Source organism: Melozone crissalis, unplaced genomic scaffold (genome assembly GCF_028551555.1).
Source record: "Melozone crissalis strain CALT ecotype California unplaced genomic scaffold, PUWL_Pcris_2 ptg000006l_1, whole genome shotgun sequence".
In the NCBI taxonomy this organism is placed as follows: Eukaryota; Metazoa; Chordata; class Aves; order Passeriformes; family Passerellidae; genus Melozone; species Melozone crissalis.
This window is the reverse complement of record NW_026535784.1, coordinates 17,147,520-17,162,347: the sequence shown is the minus strand read 5'-3', so window position 1 is coordinate 17,162,347 and position 14,828 is coordinate 17,147,520. Positions and strand designations below refer to the sequence as shown.

General features: G+C 40.5%; 1 protein-coding gene across 1 annotated transcript in view; it reads left to right on the top strand.

Annotated features, from left to right (window-relative positions):
- RFC1 (replication factor C subunit 1) overlaps nucleotides 1-13,949 on the top strand; it is a 28,786-nt gene extending 14,837 nt beyond the window's left edge. Inside the window, exons 7-25 of the mRNA XM_054291463.1 lie at nucleotides 190-267; nucleotides 592-679; nucleotides 775-1,007; nucleotides 2,071-2,178; nucleotides 2,690-2,869; nucleotides 3,162-3,266; nucleotides 4,231-4,627; nucleotides 5,545-5,654; nucleotides 7,002-7,116; nucleotides 7,564-7,652; nucleotides 8,673-8,810; nucleotides 9,209-9,304; nucleotides 9,467-9,565; nucleotides 9,998-10,152; nucleotides 10,271-10,388; nucleotides 11,301-11,446; nucleotides 11,889-12,102; nucleotides 13,102-13,293; nucleotides 13,837-13,949. Coding sequence (XP_054147438.1) covers nucleotides 190-267; nucleotides 592-679; nucleotides 775-1,007; nucleotides 2,071-2,178; nucleotides 2,690-2,869; nucleotides 3,162-3,266; nucleotides 4,231-4,627; nucleotides 5,545-5,654; nucleotides 7,002-7,116; nucleotides 7,564-7,652; nucleotides 8,673-8,810; nucleotides 9,209-9,304; nucleotides 9,467-9,565; nucleotides 9,998-10,152; nucleotides 10,271-10,388; nucleotides 11,301-11,446; nucleotides 11,889-12,102; nucleotides 13,102-13,293; nucleotides 13,837-13,938 — 2,763 coding nt within the window. The 3' untranslated portion in view covers nucleotides 13,939-13,949. The remainder of the gene's footprint in view (nucleotides 1-189; nucleotides 268-591; nucleotides 680-774; nucleotides 1,008-2,070; nucleotides 2,179-2,689; nucleotides 2,870-3,161; nucleotides 3,267-4,230; nucleotides 4,628-5,544; nucleotides 5,655-7,001; nucleotides 7,117-7,563; nucleotides 7,653-8,672; nucleotides 8,811-9,208; nucleotides 9,305-9,466; nucleotides 9,566-9,997; nucleotides 10,153-10,270; nucleotides 10,389-11,300; nucleotides 11,447-11,888; nucleotides 12,103-13,101; nucleotides 13,294-13,836) is intronic.
- The last annotated feature ends 879 nt before the right edge of the window (nucleotides 13,950-14,828 follow it).

Sequence of the window (14,828 nt, the reverse complement as noted above, 5' to 3'; positions counted from 1 at the left end):
CTTGATTTAACTAGTCTTGCTTTCTGGGGCAGACAAGTAATTCTTCAGTGCCGTTTCCAGAAATTTATTTGCCTCTGATAGGACACCCTTTTTCTAGCTATGTGCTCACTTAAGAGTTTTTGTAAAAATACACTAGAGTTAGAACTCGTTTGGCATTAGCCTAAAAATCTTAATTTTTTTTCCTTTCAGCTGGAGAGACAGCTGCATGATGATGAAGAATTTGCTAGAACTCTGGCCATGTTGGATGAAACACCACAGAAGAAAAAGGTTGAATTCTTTTTAAACTTACACTTTTAGGAGTTGCATTGCTGGGAGTGTTCTTATTTATACACCTTTGTTTTGAGACTTCCATACAAATGCATTAAAACCAGCAGGAAAGTGTTTTCATGGAAGCAGCATACTCAATTCTTATACTGCCCTCCTGGCTTCTCCTTGCTCAGTAAAGGGTGTCCTGCCTAATCAGACAGTGTGTGCTGGATGCCTCTGTAGGGATGGTATTTAAGTTCTAGTCCCAATTAAGTGAAGAGTGTTGCTGTGTCCCTGTGGTAGCTTGGGACACATCCCTGACTTTGGCATTGTGTGTTTGTTTAGGCTCGGAAAAACACAGAAGGAGAGCAGACAGGACAGAGCATCAACAGCAGCCCCAATACAACAGCAGGGTACAAGCAGACAGAAAGAGGTAGGACACAGAAACTGAAAAGCATTGCACTAATTTATAATATTAATGAGATACATTTTTGTATATGAACTCTTCTCCCTCTGCCTCCTATCAAGTGAAAGCAACAGACTCAGCTGGTGCAGCCATGAATTACTCTGCGAAGCCACAAACTAAATCTGAACAGTTGAAAGGTTCTCGTTTACCCTCACAATCATCTAATGGTAGAAAAGAAGAGATTGCTGAAAAGGAAAGAGGTGCTCAAAATTCACTATCAAGAGGAAAAGCAGCTTCAGGGAAAGAAGAGAAGACAACACCAAAGAAGGAGAAAGTTTCTCCCAAGAAGACTGAGGTAGGAGCTATCAAAGTTAATTTAGATGTCTTGGTAGAGTTTGCAGGAAAATAGTTTTCATTTATTATAGGTGTCACTGTTATAACTTGGTGCTTTGAATCTCCTGAGCATCTTTTAAGATTTTGAATTCTGGTAAGATTGTAAGTTCCTTCCTTACAGCAGTTGTAAAACTAAGTGGAAAAATTATCTGGCAAAGTGTAAATTAAACAGATGAAGGACCCGAGGTTCTCTAATGCCCATTAAGGTGTGCAGGTACACTGCAAAATCAGTTCTGTGCTTTCTCTTGTTTAACTTGGCTGGAAAATGCAGAATGCAGGAATTCTGACACTTAGTGAGTGCAAACTTACTGATGTCAGTGTGGTGACCTAAGGATCTGTTCTATGGTTAAAATGATGGGTGGCATTGTTTAGGTATTTATATTTCTCTCCCTAGTCTCCTATTTTTTCTTATTGTTGATTTGCCATGTAAGAATAGAATTTGGGGTTTTATATCTGAGTCAGTAACCGTATTTGTTGAGCACTGGCAGTTATTGGCAACATTAAAATGTACTTCTTAATCATAGAGTATGAAGTACCCCATTTTGACAATTAAATAGTTGTAATTAGAAGAGAGAGCCTGCACCTCCTTTTGAGGCGAGTTTTTAACAGTTATTTGCTGATTGAGAAGCTTAAGTGTCTCTTAAAGTGTACTTCATAGTATTTCTACTTTTATATAAGTGCAGATCACAAATAGGATGTGAATTTAAAGTGACAATGTAAGAGTTGAGTGAGCATGTATATGTGCAATAGATGAATCTACAGAAACCTGCCAATAAACAATGGGTACATATTTTTTAAAGCCTCACATTTTTGAAGTATTTTTAAAAGGAACAAGGAAAAACACCTCAACACAAGCACCAAAAGGAGAGCGAGATTCAGTATTGCATGTTAATAGATCAAAAACAAGCGTTAGAACTTGGTTTTCCTCTGGTGCATGAAAATGTCTTAAGCTGTGAAGCTTGGGTTTGTTTTGCTGTTTTTATATCTGTAATATGTATATAAGATTTTTTCCTCTCCTGACCCAGTCTATAAGTCCTGAGGACTCTGAAAAGAAGCGAAACAATTACCAAGCTTACCGAAGCTTCCTTAATCGTGAGGGTCCCAAAGCACTGGGCTCCAAAGAGATACCTCAGGTAAGCTTGGCTGCAGGATTCTATATATGATGTGGAGTGTTTGGTAAACCTACTGCTGTAAGTAGTTTAAAAAATATCAACTTAACTGTTTGAAGACTGGTATTTTTTTCCCAGTAGGAAGAATGTATTAGAAAAACATAAATTGTAATGCTAAGCAGTGACTAAGTAAGGAAGTGTACTAAAGAATTTGTACTCAGAACTTGGTTTAGGAAGTCATGATCATTAAAAATAGTTACTGGTATTAAAGTTGAAGTTTGCTGTCACACAACTGATTCATATGCTATGCTTGAAGCACAGAGTGCTACAAGTATGGTCAGGTAAACAATGTGTGGAGTTTTGTTGGTTTTCCCATTGGAACTTTTAGAACTATTACCTACCTAGGTACGATAGTCTGATCTGTAAAGTTTCATAGGGCACTTGATGTGGTAGAGGGTTAAAATAGCTGATGGTTAAGAGCTGTTTGGGTGAATTGTATCAGTAATGGCATTTTCTGCAATGCTCTGGTTCTCAGGGAGCTGAGAACTGCTTGGAGGGGCTGACATTTGTAATTACGGGAGTCCTGGAGTGCATTGAGAGGGATGAGGCCAAGTCTCTGATTGAGCGGTACGGGGGAAAGGTGACCGGCAATGTCAGCAAGAAGACAAATTACCTGGTGATGGGCCGGGACTGCGGCCAGGCCAAGTGTGAGAAGGTGAGTGGGCTCCTGCCTGGCCAGAGGCAAAGTGCAGCTCAGTTATTCCTCTCTTACCTGTTCATTTCCAGTATCTCTGCCACAACAAAGTGCATCTTTAAAATGAAAAGTTGCCAAGTGGCTTACAGCTTTGTTTTGTTTTTACTTCTGTGCATACATACAACACACAGATATCTATATCAACTCTTCTTGTGTTCCTAGTCATAGTTTTTTTACTAGAAAACACTTTGAAATTAATTACAGAAATCCTAATGTAACGTGGTTTCACATTTAATTCTTTCTTTTGCTCCAGGCATCAGCTTTAGGAACAAAAATTATTGATGAGGATGGTCTGTTTGATCTTATTCGAACTATGCCAGGCAAAAAGTCAAAATACGAGCTGGCAGCTGAAACAGAGGTATGCTTTTTTTGCTTTAGTTTGTTTTTAATTGAAAGGAGTTTGTCTTCTCTTCCGGTAACAACAATCATCAGTTTGACCTTTTACGTTAAAAGTGAAAATTTTTTGTTTGTGCTGAAAACAAATGACTCAACTTGGGAGCTAAAGATTATTTTCACGCTGTGACATTATTCTGCATTTTAGGTACCTGACAGAGCAGGTAATTGCATCTCCTTAGATGGTATTGGGTTGAAATAAGGAGTATTCATTCATTCATTCTCTGGAATAAGTAATTGTGACTGATACCACATGGTACCCAGACAGGCCCAGAAATACGTAAACTATTTGTATGCATAACAGATATTTTCTTTATGTGGTACTTGAACTACAAATATTAAAGGGATTTTTTTCAGGCAATACCAAAAAAGAGGTAACAAGTTTTTTGTGCACATTTAAATTTAGCTTGTAGTGGCTGATAGAATGTTATTAGAATCTCTGTTAGCTCTAATGTGTGATGCATTCATACAGACATGACTTATTTATGCAAAGATACCATTAGTGTCCCAGGGAAAAGCAACTCTGAACTTATTAGCTATCACTTATGCTCCCTTTGAATTGTTTTGGGTTGAGCAACTTTTGCAAGTGTTTTGCAAGAGTTTCAAGGGTGTCTGACCCTTTTGTTCCAACCTTACAGTCATCAGTTTAGCATTGTAGGATGCCTCAGGCTTTGTGAATTAGGGGACTCCTTTTGGAATGACAGAACACTTCCCACCTCTTTTTTGTGGGTTGTACTATGGAACCTGGTGACATTGTGTTTAGCTGTGCTTTATTTCTCAGAAAGTATTTCTGTATCTGCTCTTGAAGCTTTTTTAATCAATACATAAGCTTTGTCACTTTCTAAGAACCCTGTAATTGTCAAAATAAATATGCTGTTTATTTACTGTATTTTTCCTTTAATTTCTTTTTAATTTTTTATTTTCTTAAGGCAAAGAAAGTGGAGTCAAAACCCAAAAAGACACCAGAGAAAGCTGAGGCTGGGAAAAGGAATTTTAGCCCCTACAAAAGGGAAGCTAATAATAAAAAATACAAGTCTACTCCTGAAAAAGGAGAAACCATCAGATCTGTCAAGAAAGAAACCACTGCTGTTCGAAAACTTACGGACTTCAAACGTCAGACTGTAGAGGAGAAAGAAGCCCCAAAACCTAAGGGGAACTTGGTTTCTGAGGTTAATGAAGATGGCACAGAGAAATTGCTGTGGGTGGATAAATACAAGCCTGTATCTCTTAAGGCAATTATTGGACAGCAGGGTGAGCAGAGCTGTGCCAATAAACTGCTCCGATGGCTCAGAAACTGGCACAAGAACACCTTGGAAGATGGACAAGGTGACTGGCCTGCTTAATTTTCTCTGTGTTCTTTCATGGTAATCATGCTCCTTGGTTCCCTGGACCACTGAGGGCCTGGGTGGTAGCAGAGCAGCTCTAGAAATTGGGAATAAGGCTGCACTCAGATGTGTTTTTAGCAGCAATTGAGCCTGAGGTTTTTTAGGTGAAGTAGTTGTTCATTTACTACCTACCTCCCCACCTGAAAAAAGAGCAGAAAAATGCGTCTTAAAAGATTTTTTTTCCCCAAGTCTGAGTTTTCATTTTTACAAAAAACCCTAAAATATCCTACTGTGATGTATCTAAAAATGGCCTTGTGTTGAACCTACTGTTTTCTTCTTCAGCAAGAGGAAATAGGTTAGGCCTGGCCAACAGTGAAGATACAGGATAACAGTGAAGATACAGGTCTAAAGGGCTGCTCTTGTGTAGGGATGAATTGTCAGGTCCTGCCTCTGGCAAGAAGGGCATGTGTCAAGTAGACAGGTGGTCATCCTATAGACAGGTTTTTCTGTGTTTAAAAGAGGGTTTAAGTTCAGCTCTAGTAGATAGTGGGATTTTGTATGGGGCGTGTTTGAGGTTTGGCTTAATTTGTTTGTGGTGGTGTGTGGGTTTGGTGATGTTTTTGGTTTTTTATGTGTATGATATGGTTGTGAGGAAATTGCTGAAATGGTTGTATTACATTAATAGCACTTTTTGGTATTTTTCAGTTCAAAATCACTGCGAGTTGTAATCTGCAAGCTGGTTTAAGCTGCTTTTACCTGAGTAGTTAGGATGCAGCTGTGTGTGCATCTTTGGATGTTCTTCTTGGTCCTTAAATGAGGAAAAATTCCAATGATGCTTGATATGTTTAGGAGCATGCAGTTTGTTTTATAATTACATCCCTAGGAAAAACCTGAATTGTTTTAATTTTTTTTTTTTAGCAAAACCCAGTAAAACTGGAAGCAAAGATGATGGGTCAGGCTTTAAAGCAGCATTACTTTCTGGTCCACCTGGAGTTGGTAAAACTACTACAGCTGCTTTGGTTTGTAAGGTGAGTTCATAGTGATGGTTGTTCCCAACACTTTTTTGTTACATATTAATTCTGAATCTGGATACAGGTACAGTGTGCAGGTGGGTGTGCTCTGAATGACAGGGTCTGCTCTCAGCCAGGTTGCACCTGCTCAGAACAGGGTTACACGTGAAAATGTGTGACTGTTTGGATGCCTTTATCAGGTCTGAGGTGAGAAGGTACCAATGGATGTCTGCATTTCCTTCTGTTATGTTGAGAGGAAACATACCCCACAGTATGTTGAATAATTGGAAACAGTTTTCCAAAATTGTGAGCATTTAGTACTGGTTCTGCAAGTTGGAGAATATTTGCACTTAGTGGGAGTCCAATTCTGGCAAGCTTTTTGAAAGGCTAAGGTCATGGTTTTTGTATGTCTTAACAGTGAGATATTTCCCAGATTTCTTCTAAATTGAAATGTTACTTCAGGTTGAGAGAAATTGACAAGGCTATGTGTCCATTTCTAAATCTGAATTTAGAAATCTGTTGTAGAGAGAATCTTTAATCCTTTTCTCTCCTTTCCCCCACTGCATGTCTTTGAGCTCTGTGCCAACAAGTTGATGCCACACCTAGAGCTAGACTAGAAAAGGAGAATGTGCTGTCTTGGGCTCACTTTTTTTCCTCAAAGCATGGTCTTTTCTGTTTCTGTTTTCCAACCTGGCTTGCTCTTAGCTGCCTCAGGAGTCTACAGAGCATTTCTCTGTGCTCCACAGGAAATGCCAGCAGAACAGACCAATGCTGTGTGTGTGCTCAGTGCTGTGTTCTGGCTGCCTCTGGCAGGAGAGTTTGCTGATAAAGGAGCAGCTGGGTTAAGTTGTGTCAGGGACTGACAGGAGTGTTAGTGCTGCTGGGGGAGTCATGTGTTTCCTATTGGTCTCTTTCCTGCAGCTTTCAGAGCCATGTGGTGTGTTTCTTTGTTATGCAGCTGGAAATACCATGGAGCTTAGCCAGCCTTGGCTCACAGCTCTGTTTCTATCCCTGCTGGCAGTTCTGTTCGTCTTCCAAAATTTAAAATGTGCCACTGACTCCAGTGGTTCTCCATCCCCCTCAATTAAAACGAAATTAAAACTAACTAAACAAAAAAAACCCCTAACAACCAACCAACCAAAAGACCCAAAAGAAACAAACAAAAAGCCAATTAAACAAACACAGCAAAAAACTCCACTACAAAGCAAAACAAAAAACGTCTCTTTTGGGCCTATATGTTCCACACATCATTAAAAGTTTTTTTTAATTGCTAGAGAAAATGAGTATAAGGGGAGAAATTAATGAAAGCTGTATGATTTGTCACTGATCTGTGTTCACTTTTTATGTGGTTTGTGTTTGGACCAGGAGCTGGGGTACAGCTACGTGGAGCTGAATGCCAGCGACACTCGCAGCAAGAACAGTCTGAAGGAAGTGGTTGCTGAGTCACTGAACAACACCAGCATCAAAGACTTCTGTTCTGGTGAGTCTGTTGCTTGAAGCAGACTTTTGTTTTATTAAGAGTCTGCTTAGGGGAAGGACAGAGCTTCCTTATTGCACAACAATGTTAGGAATTTACTTTGCTTGTCAGGTGGAGGGGCCTGCATCTAATAGGGATGGGTTCATGTAGTAAGCTGTTATGTTTCTTCTTCAGTTTAGAATTAAATCCTGCTACTTCTAGAATGAGTTGTTAATCTGCACAAAGTACTCAAGAACTCTGCAGTTGCTCCTCTGTTCCATGGGACTTGTTTCTAAGAAAATAACATGACATGAGGTTATAGTCTGGTCTGTGAACATAAGATTCTTGTGATCAAGTAGCAGAGCCACCACCTCAGTAGCCTAGGATGGTGTTACCTCACTTAGCATTGGGTAAAACTCTGAGCAGACTCCTTTGTTCTCATCTCATTTTCTTATCCATATTCATTTCCAGGTGCATCTTCATCAGTTAGCGGGAAGCATGTATTGATCATGGATGAAGTGGATGGTATGGCAGGCAATGAAGACAGAGGAGGGATTCAGGTGAAGCCACTGTAGTTCCTAGCTAATGCCATTGCCAAGAGTGTGTGCCATATATAGCACAAGATAGTCAAGCCACTCTGTCCTCAACCCATGGTCCATAAACAAACTCTCTGCAGAGTACAGTCTGACACGTTTTAGAAGCCTGTTTTTGTGTAAGAGTTGTGCCTTGGTAGATGGGGGGAAAAGGATATTTGTGTAGAAGAAGCCTGGAGTGCTGAACTTGAGTGTGTGCAGTTTAGAACAGGTACATTTATCCTAAGGTGTCTCTAAGGTGACATCTCCCTGTAGTGGGAGGTTCATAGTCTGGCTGGGACTGTTGCTCTTTTGCAAAGGCAGTAACACTGAGTAACTAACGTGTGGCATAGGCAGCAGGACCCTTTGTTCTCTTCAGTAGCTCCAGTTTTAGCTTCTGAGGATTTCCTAGAGTCATATGCAGTACTTCGATGCTAAAGGGCACACAGATTTTTAGTTTAGATGCAGGTATTTTCATTGTAGGAATGAAACTGAACTGATTTTCACCTTCACTAGAGCTAGCAAGGTTTGTTCTGGTAAGCCTAAAAATGATGAAGCCTCTTGGAGCAGAGATGAGCTGATCTTTTTACTTTCTGCCTTTTCATTCTTTGTGGCAGGGTGCAGCCAGAAAGCTGTGTGTGCCCTCTGGGCATAAGCCAGGTCAAACTGCCCTTTGGAGAAATGAGTCTAATTCTGTAGGTGGACAGCTGTGCTCTGGGCTATTGGTCTTCACTGCTTCTTCAAGACAGTTCCAAACATAACTGCTGGAAGTAGAGAATGGAAGCGGGTAGGCAGCAGGTGTCCTGCAGCTGAACAGAACGGGAAGTGGAAAAGCATTGATGAGGGGCCAGGTTTGCACTGTGTAGAAATGTGACTACAGCAGGAGTGTTGGACTTGGCAGCTGTCAAGGATCTGATTTAAGGCAGGGACTAATGCTGCTTGGTATGACATTCTGATTGTTGTCATGATGCAGGTTATCTGATGGCATTGTCACTGTTTAAATTGCAGGAGCTGATTGCTTTGATCCGGCACACGAAGGTTCCCATCATTTGCATGTGCAACGATCGCAACCACCCCAAGATGCGCTCCTTGGTGCACTACTGCCTGGACCTTCGTTTTCAGAGACCTCGGCTGGAGCAGATCAAAGTAAGTGGGCTGTGGCTGCGTGGGCTGCACTGAATTGCCATCAGGAACTTCAGTTCTCATGTGGCACAGTTTATTCAGAATTGGATACAACACTTAATCCATCATCTCAGCGAGTAACTGCTTTTCAGAATGAATTGCCTGAGTTGCTCTTCCCAAAGCCTTTTGGATTTTAGATGTCTGTCTTAAGAATATATCCAAAATTGGTTTTATAAACAAATGTGCTCTTTTTTACACCAGTGGTAAATGATGGCTTATGATTATGAGAGAAAATTTCAGTTATATGTGCTTTAAAAATTTAGAAAAATATGCAGTGTTCTTTCACAGATGTGTCAGTATTTTCTGCTGGGGCAAGAACTCATAGGAATTCTCTAGTGACAGTTTCCCAATTGTGATTACAGGGTGCCATGATGTCTATTGCCTTTAAAGAAGGTTTAAAAATTCCCCCACCTGCTATGCAAGAGATAATCCTGGCAGCAAATCAGGACATCAGACAGGTCAGTACACATTCAGCATTAGTGACCATTCAAATAGCAGATTATGTACATTGAATTCAAAGTATTTGAACAGTATTCTTATGTATAAAGATCAGGCTGTTACTGCTGGAGTCTTCCATTTAAGTTCTATTATGTTACAAAATTGTAAATTTTGTTCTTTAGGTTTTACATAATCTTAATATGTGGTGTGCAAAAGACAAATCACTGACTTATGATGAGGCTAAAACAGATGCCAGCAGAGCCAAAAAAGACATCAAACTGGTAAGTGTCAAATACTGGATTGGCTTTTACTGTCATATTCTGATATAATCACTTGGCTTTATAAGCATCTCTTGAACTGAAGCACTGAATAAAGCCTAGGTTCCAAGAGCTATCACATTTGCCACAAACAGTTGAAGAGTAGTATATCCAGGACTGAATATAAATTTTGATATACTCTTCTCTTACATAAGATGCAGTTATGAAGCTCATACTTCCCATCCTTTGTTCTCTGTTTAGGAGATAATTCTCTTAATACCAAAAATAAATTCCAGTTCTTAAAACTGGTAAAGTTCTAGGGTGGAAATACTGAACGAGGAGCTTGTACTGATGAGTGGAGATACTTCTGGATACTGATTTTGTCGATACTGTGCTGTGTTCTACTTTTTGTGTTGACCTTCTAGCTGCTGACTTCTTGAAATGTCATTTATTTAGGGCCCCTTTGATGTGGTCCGGAAGGTTTTTGCTACTGGAGAGGAGGCTGCCCGTATGTCTCTTATAGACAAATCAGATCTTTTCTTCCATGATTATTCACTAGCACCTCTCTTTGTCCAAGAGAACTATGTGCATGTGAAACCAGCTGCTGCTGGGTGAGTTACTCCAAACCCTAAATTGACATAGGTTTTTGTGTTGGGAGTCAAAATAGGCTAAAACCTATCTGGATATTTCTGCCTTGTAACAAAGTCAACTTCATTTTTTTTTCCCCAGAGGTAATTTAAAAAAGCACTTGGTGCTCTTGAGTAGAGCAGCTGATAGTATATGTGATGGTGATATAGTGGACAGACAGATTCGTAGCAAGCAGAACTGGAATCTTCTTCCAACACAGGTGAGCACTTAACACTCATTTTATGTTCTTCAAGGGGCAGGGGGAATGTCCAGTGTTAAAGGTGGATCTGTGGAAATTGGTGTTTCAGTGTAGTTATATGATCTGTACAGTTTGTACTCCATGTAGTATTTTCTGTTCCACTGGTGATCAGAAGAGTTTCCTATATCCATATTGTTGAGCCCATGCTGCAACATGAAATAAAGTCTTCTGAAATGTGGAGAAGGGGAACAGTCACAAAGCATAGAAGCACATGGTGTGGATCACTTGTGCTGTTACAAGCCTGCTAGGTCATGGGTAGGATTTCTTTCAAAGCACAGAGGACTGAAACTTGGTCACTGTACTTCTGTTAATGCTCACTGAAACACTGACAAGACTTGTGCTTAAAGGATTATGACTGGCATCAGAGAATGCATTGTAGGTGAAGTTGGAAGGCACCTCTGGATGTCATCTAGTTCAGTGCAGGTCCAAAGAGCTGTATGCTTAGGAACAGAGCTGACTTGATGTAGATTGCAGTGTTCTTTGGAAAGCTCTCCTTCACCATGTCTGTGTGTTGGAGATCACTTGTCTGTGTGAAGTCAGCTATTTGCACTCTAAACTGGACATGAGAAAAGGCCATGTTTTGGGGTTGTCTGTTTTTTTTTTTTATTTTTCTTCTTTTGAGTTTTGAAACCCAGATAACTTCACAGATATTTTAGAACATGGTAATAAACAGGGTGGTACAAGGGATGAAGCTATAGAGGGATTGACCAGAAATAAGCAATTAAGAGAGTTCTCTTACAATAAGCTGTTTCCACTGTGGCCCTGTGTCAACCACCCCTCTTCCCTGGGGACAGTGAAGTGCAGGGCAGTGTGTCATGGTGTCCATGAGACTTCCAGTGTGATCTGAGTTTGGCATGTGTGTTACTTTTTCAGGCTATTTATGCAAGTGTTCTCCCAGGGGAGCTGATGAGGGGTTACATGTCCCAGTTTCCTGTCTTTCCCAGCTGGCTGGGGAAATTTTCATCCACAGGCAAACACGATCGCATCGTTCAAGAACTGGCAATGCACATGAGTCTCAGGTAGTACTGGCATTCCTCTGAAACAGTTCTTTCTTGTGCAGCTCATTACCTACCATCAGTTCCTTGCTGTGCTTGGTGCAAATAAGTGACACGTTCACGTGTTCTGTGAATGTGTTCCTGTGTTGTTAGGGACACTTTCTTAGTGCTTAATTTGTACAAGTCAATCACAAGTACCTTGCGTTTTTCTTTTTTCCCCTGAAGTTGTTTCTCAGTTAGAGATGTGTTTCCCCAGACTGTCTGGTGTTCAAAGACCTTGCACTGGTTATTCCCCAGTGCAGGTATGGCAAAAGGAATGGCACACTGTAACTTGCAGTTTGCTCTTAAGGCAGCTGATTGTTGATTTGCTGAGGGCCTCCTTACCTATTTGTTCTTGTCTTTAGAAGTCAGCATTGCTGGTTGGACAGATTTACTTACTCAATACTTTATTTTCAATTTGACAAAGAACTCAGACATGCAAGAGGACAGTAAATATGGAATACTTGTCGTATTTGCGGGATGCACTTGTCCAGCCCTTGAGAGACTTTGGAGCAGATGGTGTACAGCAAGCTATAACATTTATGGACTCCTACTGCTTGATGAAAGAAGATGTTGAAAATATCATGGAAATAAGCACGTGGGGAGGCAAACCCAGTCCTTTTTCAAAGCTGGATCCCAAGGTAAAATTCCACAGTGAATTTTTTTGTTTCATATCTTAAAAAAAGAAATCCTAGAATAATTGTTATGGTATGGATGTGCTTTGGAAAGGCTGAAGTTGGTGGACCAGCTTAACCATAATTAACAGTAGGCTTTGTGAATCAGCTGTGAAACGTACCACTAAGTTCAGGGCTAAGTCCTAAAAGGTAATCAGGCTGTGCATCACTCAGGAGTCTTACACTTTTTGTTCCTGGTGTAAAGGATTACTAGGAGTCTGTTGTGTCTTGGGTATAGAAGCAGAACACAGGAAGGACAGGGAAAGCTGGTACCTTTCTACAAGGAGGCTCTGGCTATAAGGTCTGTGTCCTTCAGGCACAGCCCTGCCTGTCTTACCATCCTGCAAAGGAGGAGGGACACAGAGCTCCTGTGTCACAGAGCAGGCACTGCCTTCAGAGGCTGCCTGGCACTTTACACCTTTCCCAGGCTGTCAGACAGAAGTGCCAGATCTGGGGTGCTTCGTGTGCTGTTCTTCCAGCACCCAGCCACTGCACTCCAGTGGATGAGCCCCTCACCTGGTACAAGGAGAGCTTAAGCTCAAATTGCTTTTACAGACTAGGCAGATGTGATCTGAAACAGATCAGGTGCTCATGGAAAGAGAAGAACCTGCTGGTAACGAAACCTCCACTACTATCAGGTGTTTTCCCCTAGTCTGAATGTGCTGCTTAGTCTGGCAAGTGTACAGTGCTGCTGAAGGGGGCTCTGGTGTGACTTTGCTGAAACTGTTGTAGGCCTGAGCAAGCATCTGAAGATACACACTTTACTGAGGTTATGTGGGACTTGTTTAAAAGGAGCCTTTGCCATACAGCTCTTAAATGCTTTCTGTGTCCTTTTGAGAGTGTCATCTTCTGTGTATCTTTGGTCATGCCTTTCCAAAGGAAAGTTGATGTGGAATCTCTCAGTAAGTTGCTAACAATCTACAGTTCCTAAACTGATGCTCAGTTTCCTTCCTTCCATGCTGCCAGGTGAAAGCAGCTTTCACACGTGCCTACAACAAAGAGGCACACCTGACTCCATACTCCCTCAGTGCTGCCAAGGCATCCAAAAGGCAGTCGGCCTCTGCAGCCACCTTAGAGCTCAGTGAAGACTTGGCTGGGGAAGAGATCCAGTCTGATGAGGATGAGCAGGACACTGTTGACAGTGATGCAATGATTAAGGTGATTTAATTTCCTCAGTATTAAACAACCTCACTGAAGTGTTGGGGCTTTTTGGTTTATTTTTAGTTACCTTTCTGTGACTTCTAACATCATCTTCATTAATTAAGAAAAAAAATCATAGAAGTATTATACAATCTCTCAACTTTTAAAATTTTAACTGGTGGTAGTGTGGAAGAGTCGAAGTTACTTCCATCCGTTGTCTTATGGTGGACCAAAGTGAGACATCACTCTAAATCTAAAATTCTGCATCCAATTCCAAAACTTAGTAATATTTCAAGTGTTGATGAGGATAGTGCCAGTGGCAAGGAGCCACTATAGGCCTGTGCCTGTGTTTCCTACAGATAACAATTCTAGTAATACCTTTGTAGGTATCACCAAATGGGGACCCTTAAGACTGAATATGGTAGCCTGTACTCTCTATGGCATTTAGAAACTTCATGTGAAAGGGGAGGGAAAGAGGTGGCTTTTTCCTTAACACTTGACTACATTTTGACTTGAACTTTTGTCAGCTGGATTTTAAACTGCCTGTATTTCTGTTTGTAGCAAAAAAAGGTGAAGTCTTCCAAGCTGCCAAAAAGAGAGAAAAATGAAGAAACAACAAAAAAAGAAGGGAAGAGAAAAGAGAAAACAAGGCATTTAGAGTAAAGCCTTGCTTTGGACACAGCTTTGCATATCTAACTTCTGCCAGGAACATGAAACAGATGCAGTGCTGCTGCTGGGAAAGCAGAACCAGTGCGTTGAAAATGCTCCTCTTATAGAGGTGCTGTAGCTCTTGTGCTCTCACCCTGCTGTGCTTACTCCTGACATGGTACATGTTACAAGCTAAACTTCCTTGTGCAACGACACCAGGTGCATGAACATGCTGAAAATGTCATGCTCAGTTACCTGGCATTTCTGCTGAGTCTTCCTACGACTTCACTGCTTTTTTTTTTTTAATATAAATCCCCTGACATTATGCGGTGAAGTCTTGTAAATAGTACATGATGCAAAAACTCCCATACATAAATGGCTTATTTGTACATTACAGAAATTAAGCAGTATATAAAATTACAATAAAATGTTTCACAGGATTCTTTTAAAGCTTTGGTTAAGTTCATGGAGTGTTCTGTCCTGTTTCCCTCCTTTATTCCACACTTTTGTTTTTCCTTTACATACGTGATGTGGCATTCCTCTTTTCCTACAACTTCCTTTTTGTTCAGTTAGAGACACAGAAAAACAGTGAGGGATTTACTTCCAAATGTCTGTACTTTAATAAGTTATATCCTTAATCAAAACCAGAAAGAAATATTTAAAGAGTAAAAAATGTTTAATTGAAAATATTCATAACAGTTCAGAACGGATACTGAAAAAGAAAACAGTAGGGGGAAGTGTTTTTTGTTCCTGCCACTCATATTACAAAGATGGCCCTGTGGTTTGTCTTTGGTGCAGATGAAATACAGATTTTGTTTGTAATAATTATCAGTTTTATTGCTACAGTAAACCAAAGTACAAAATTTATCAAAAGCTAAATAGTTACAAATATCACAAAATAGAAG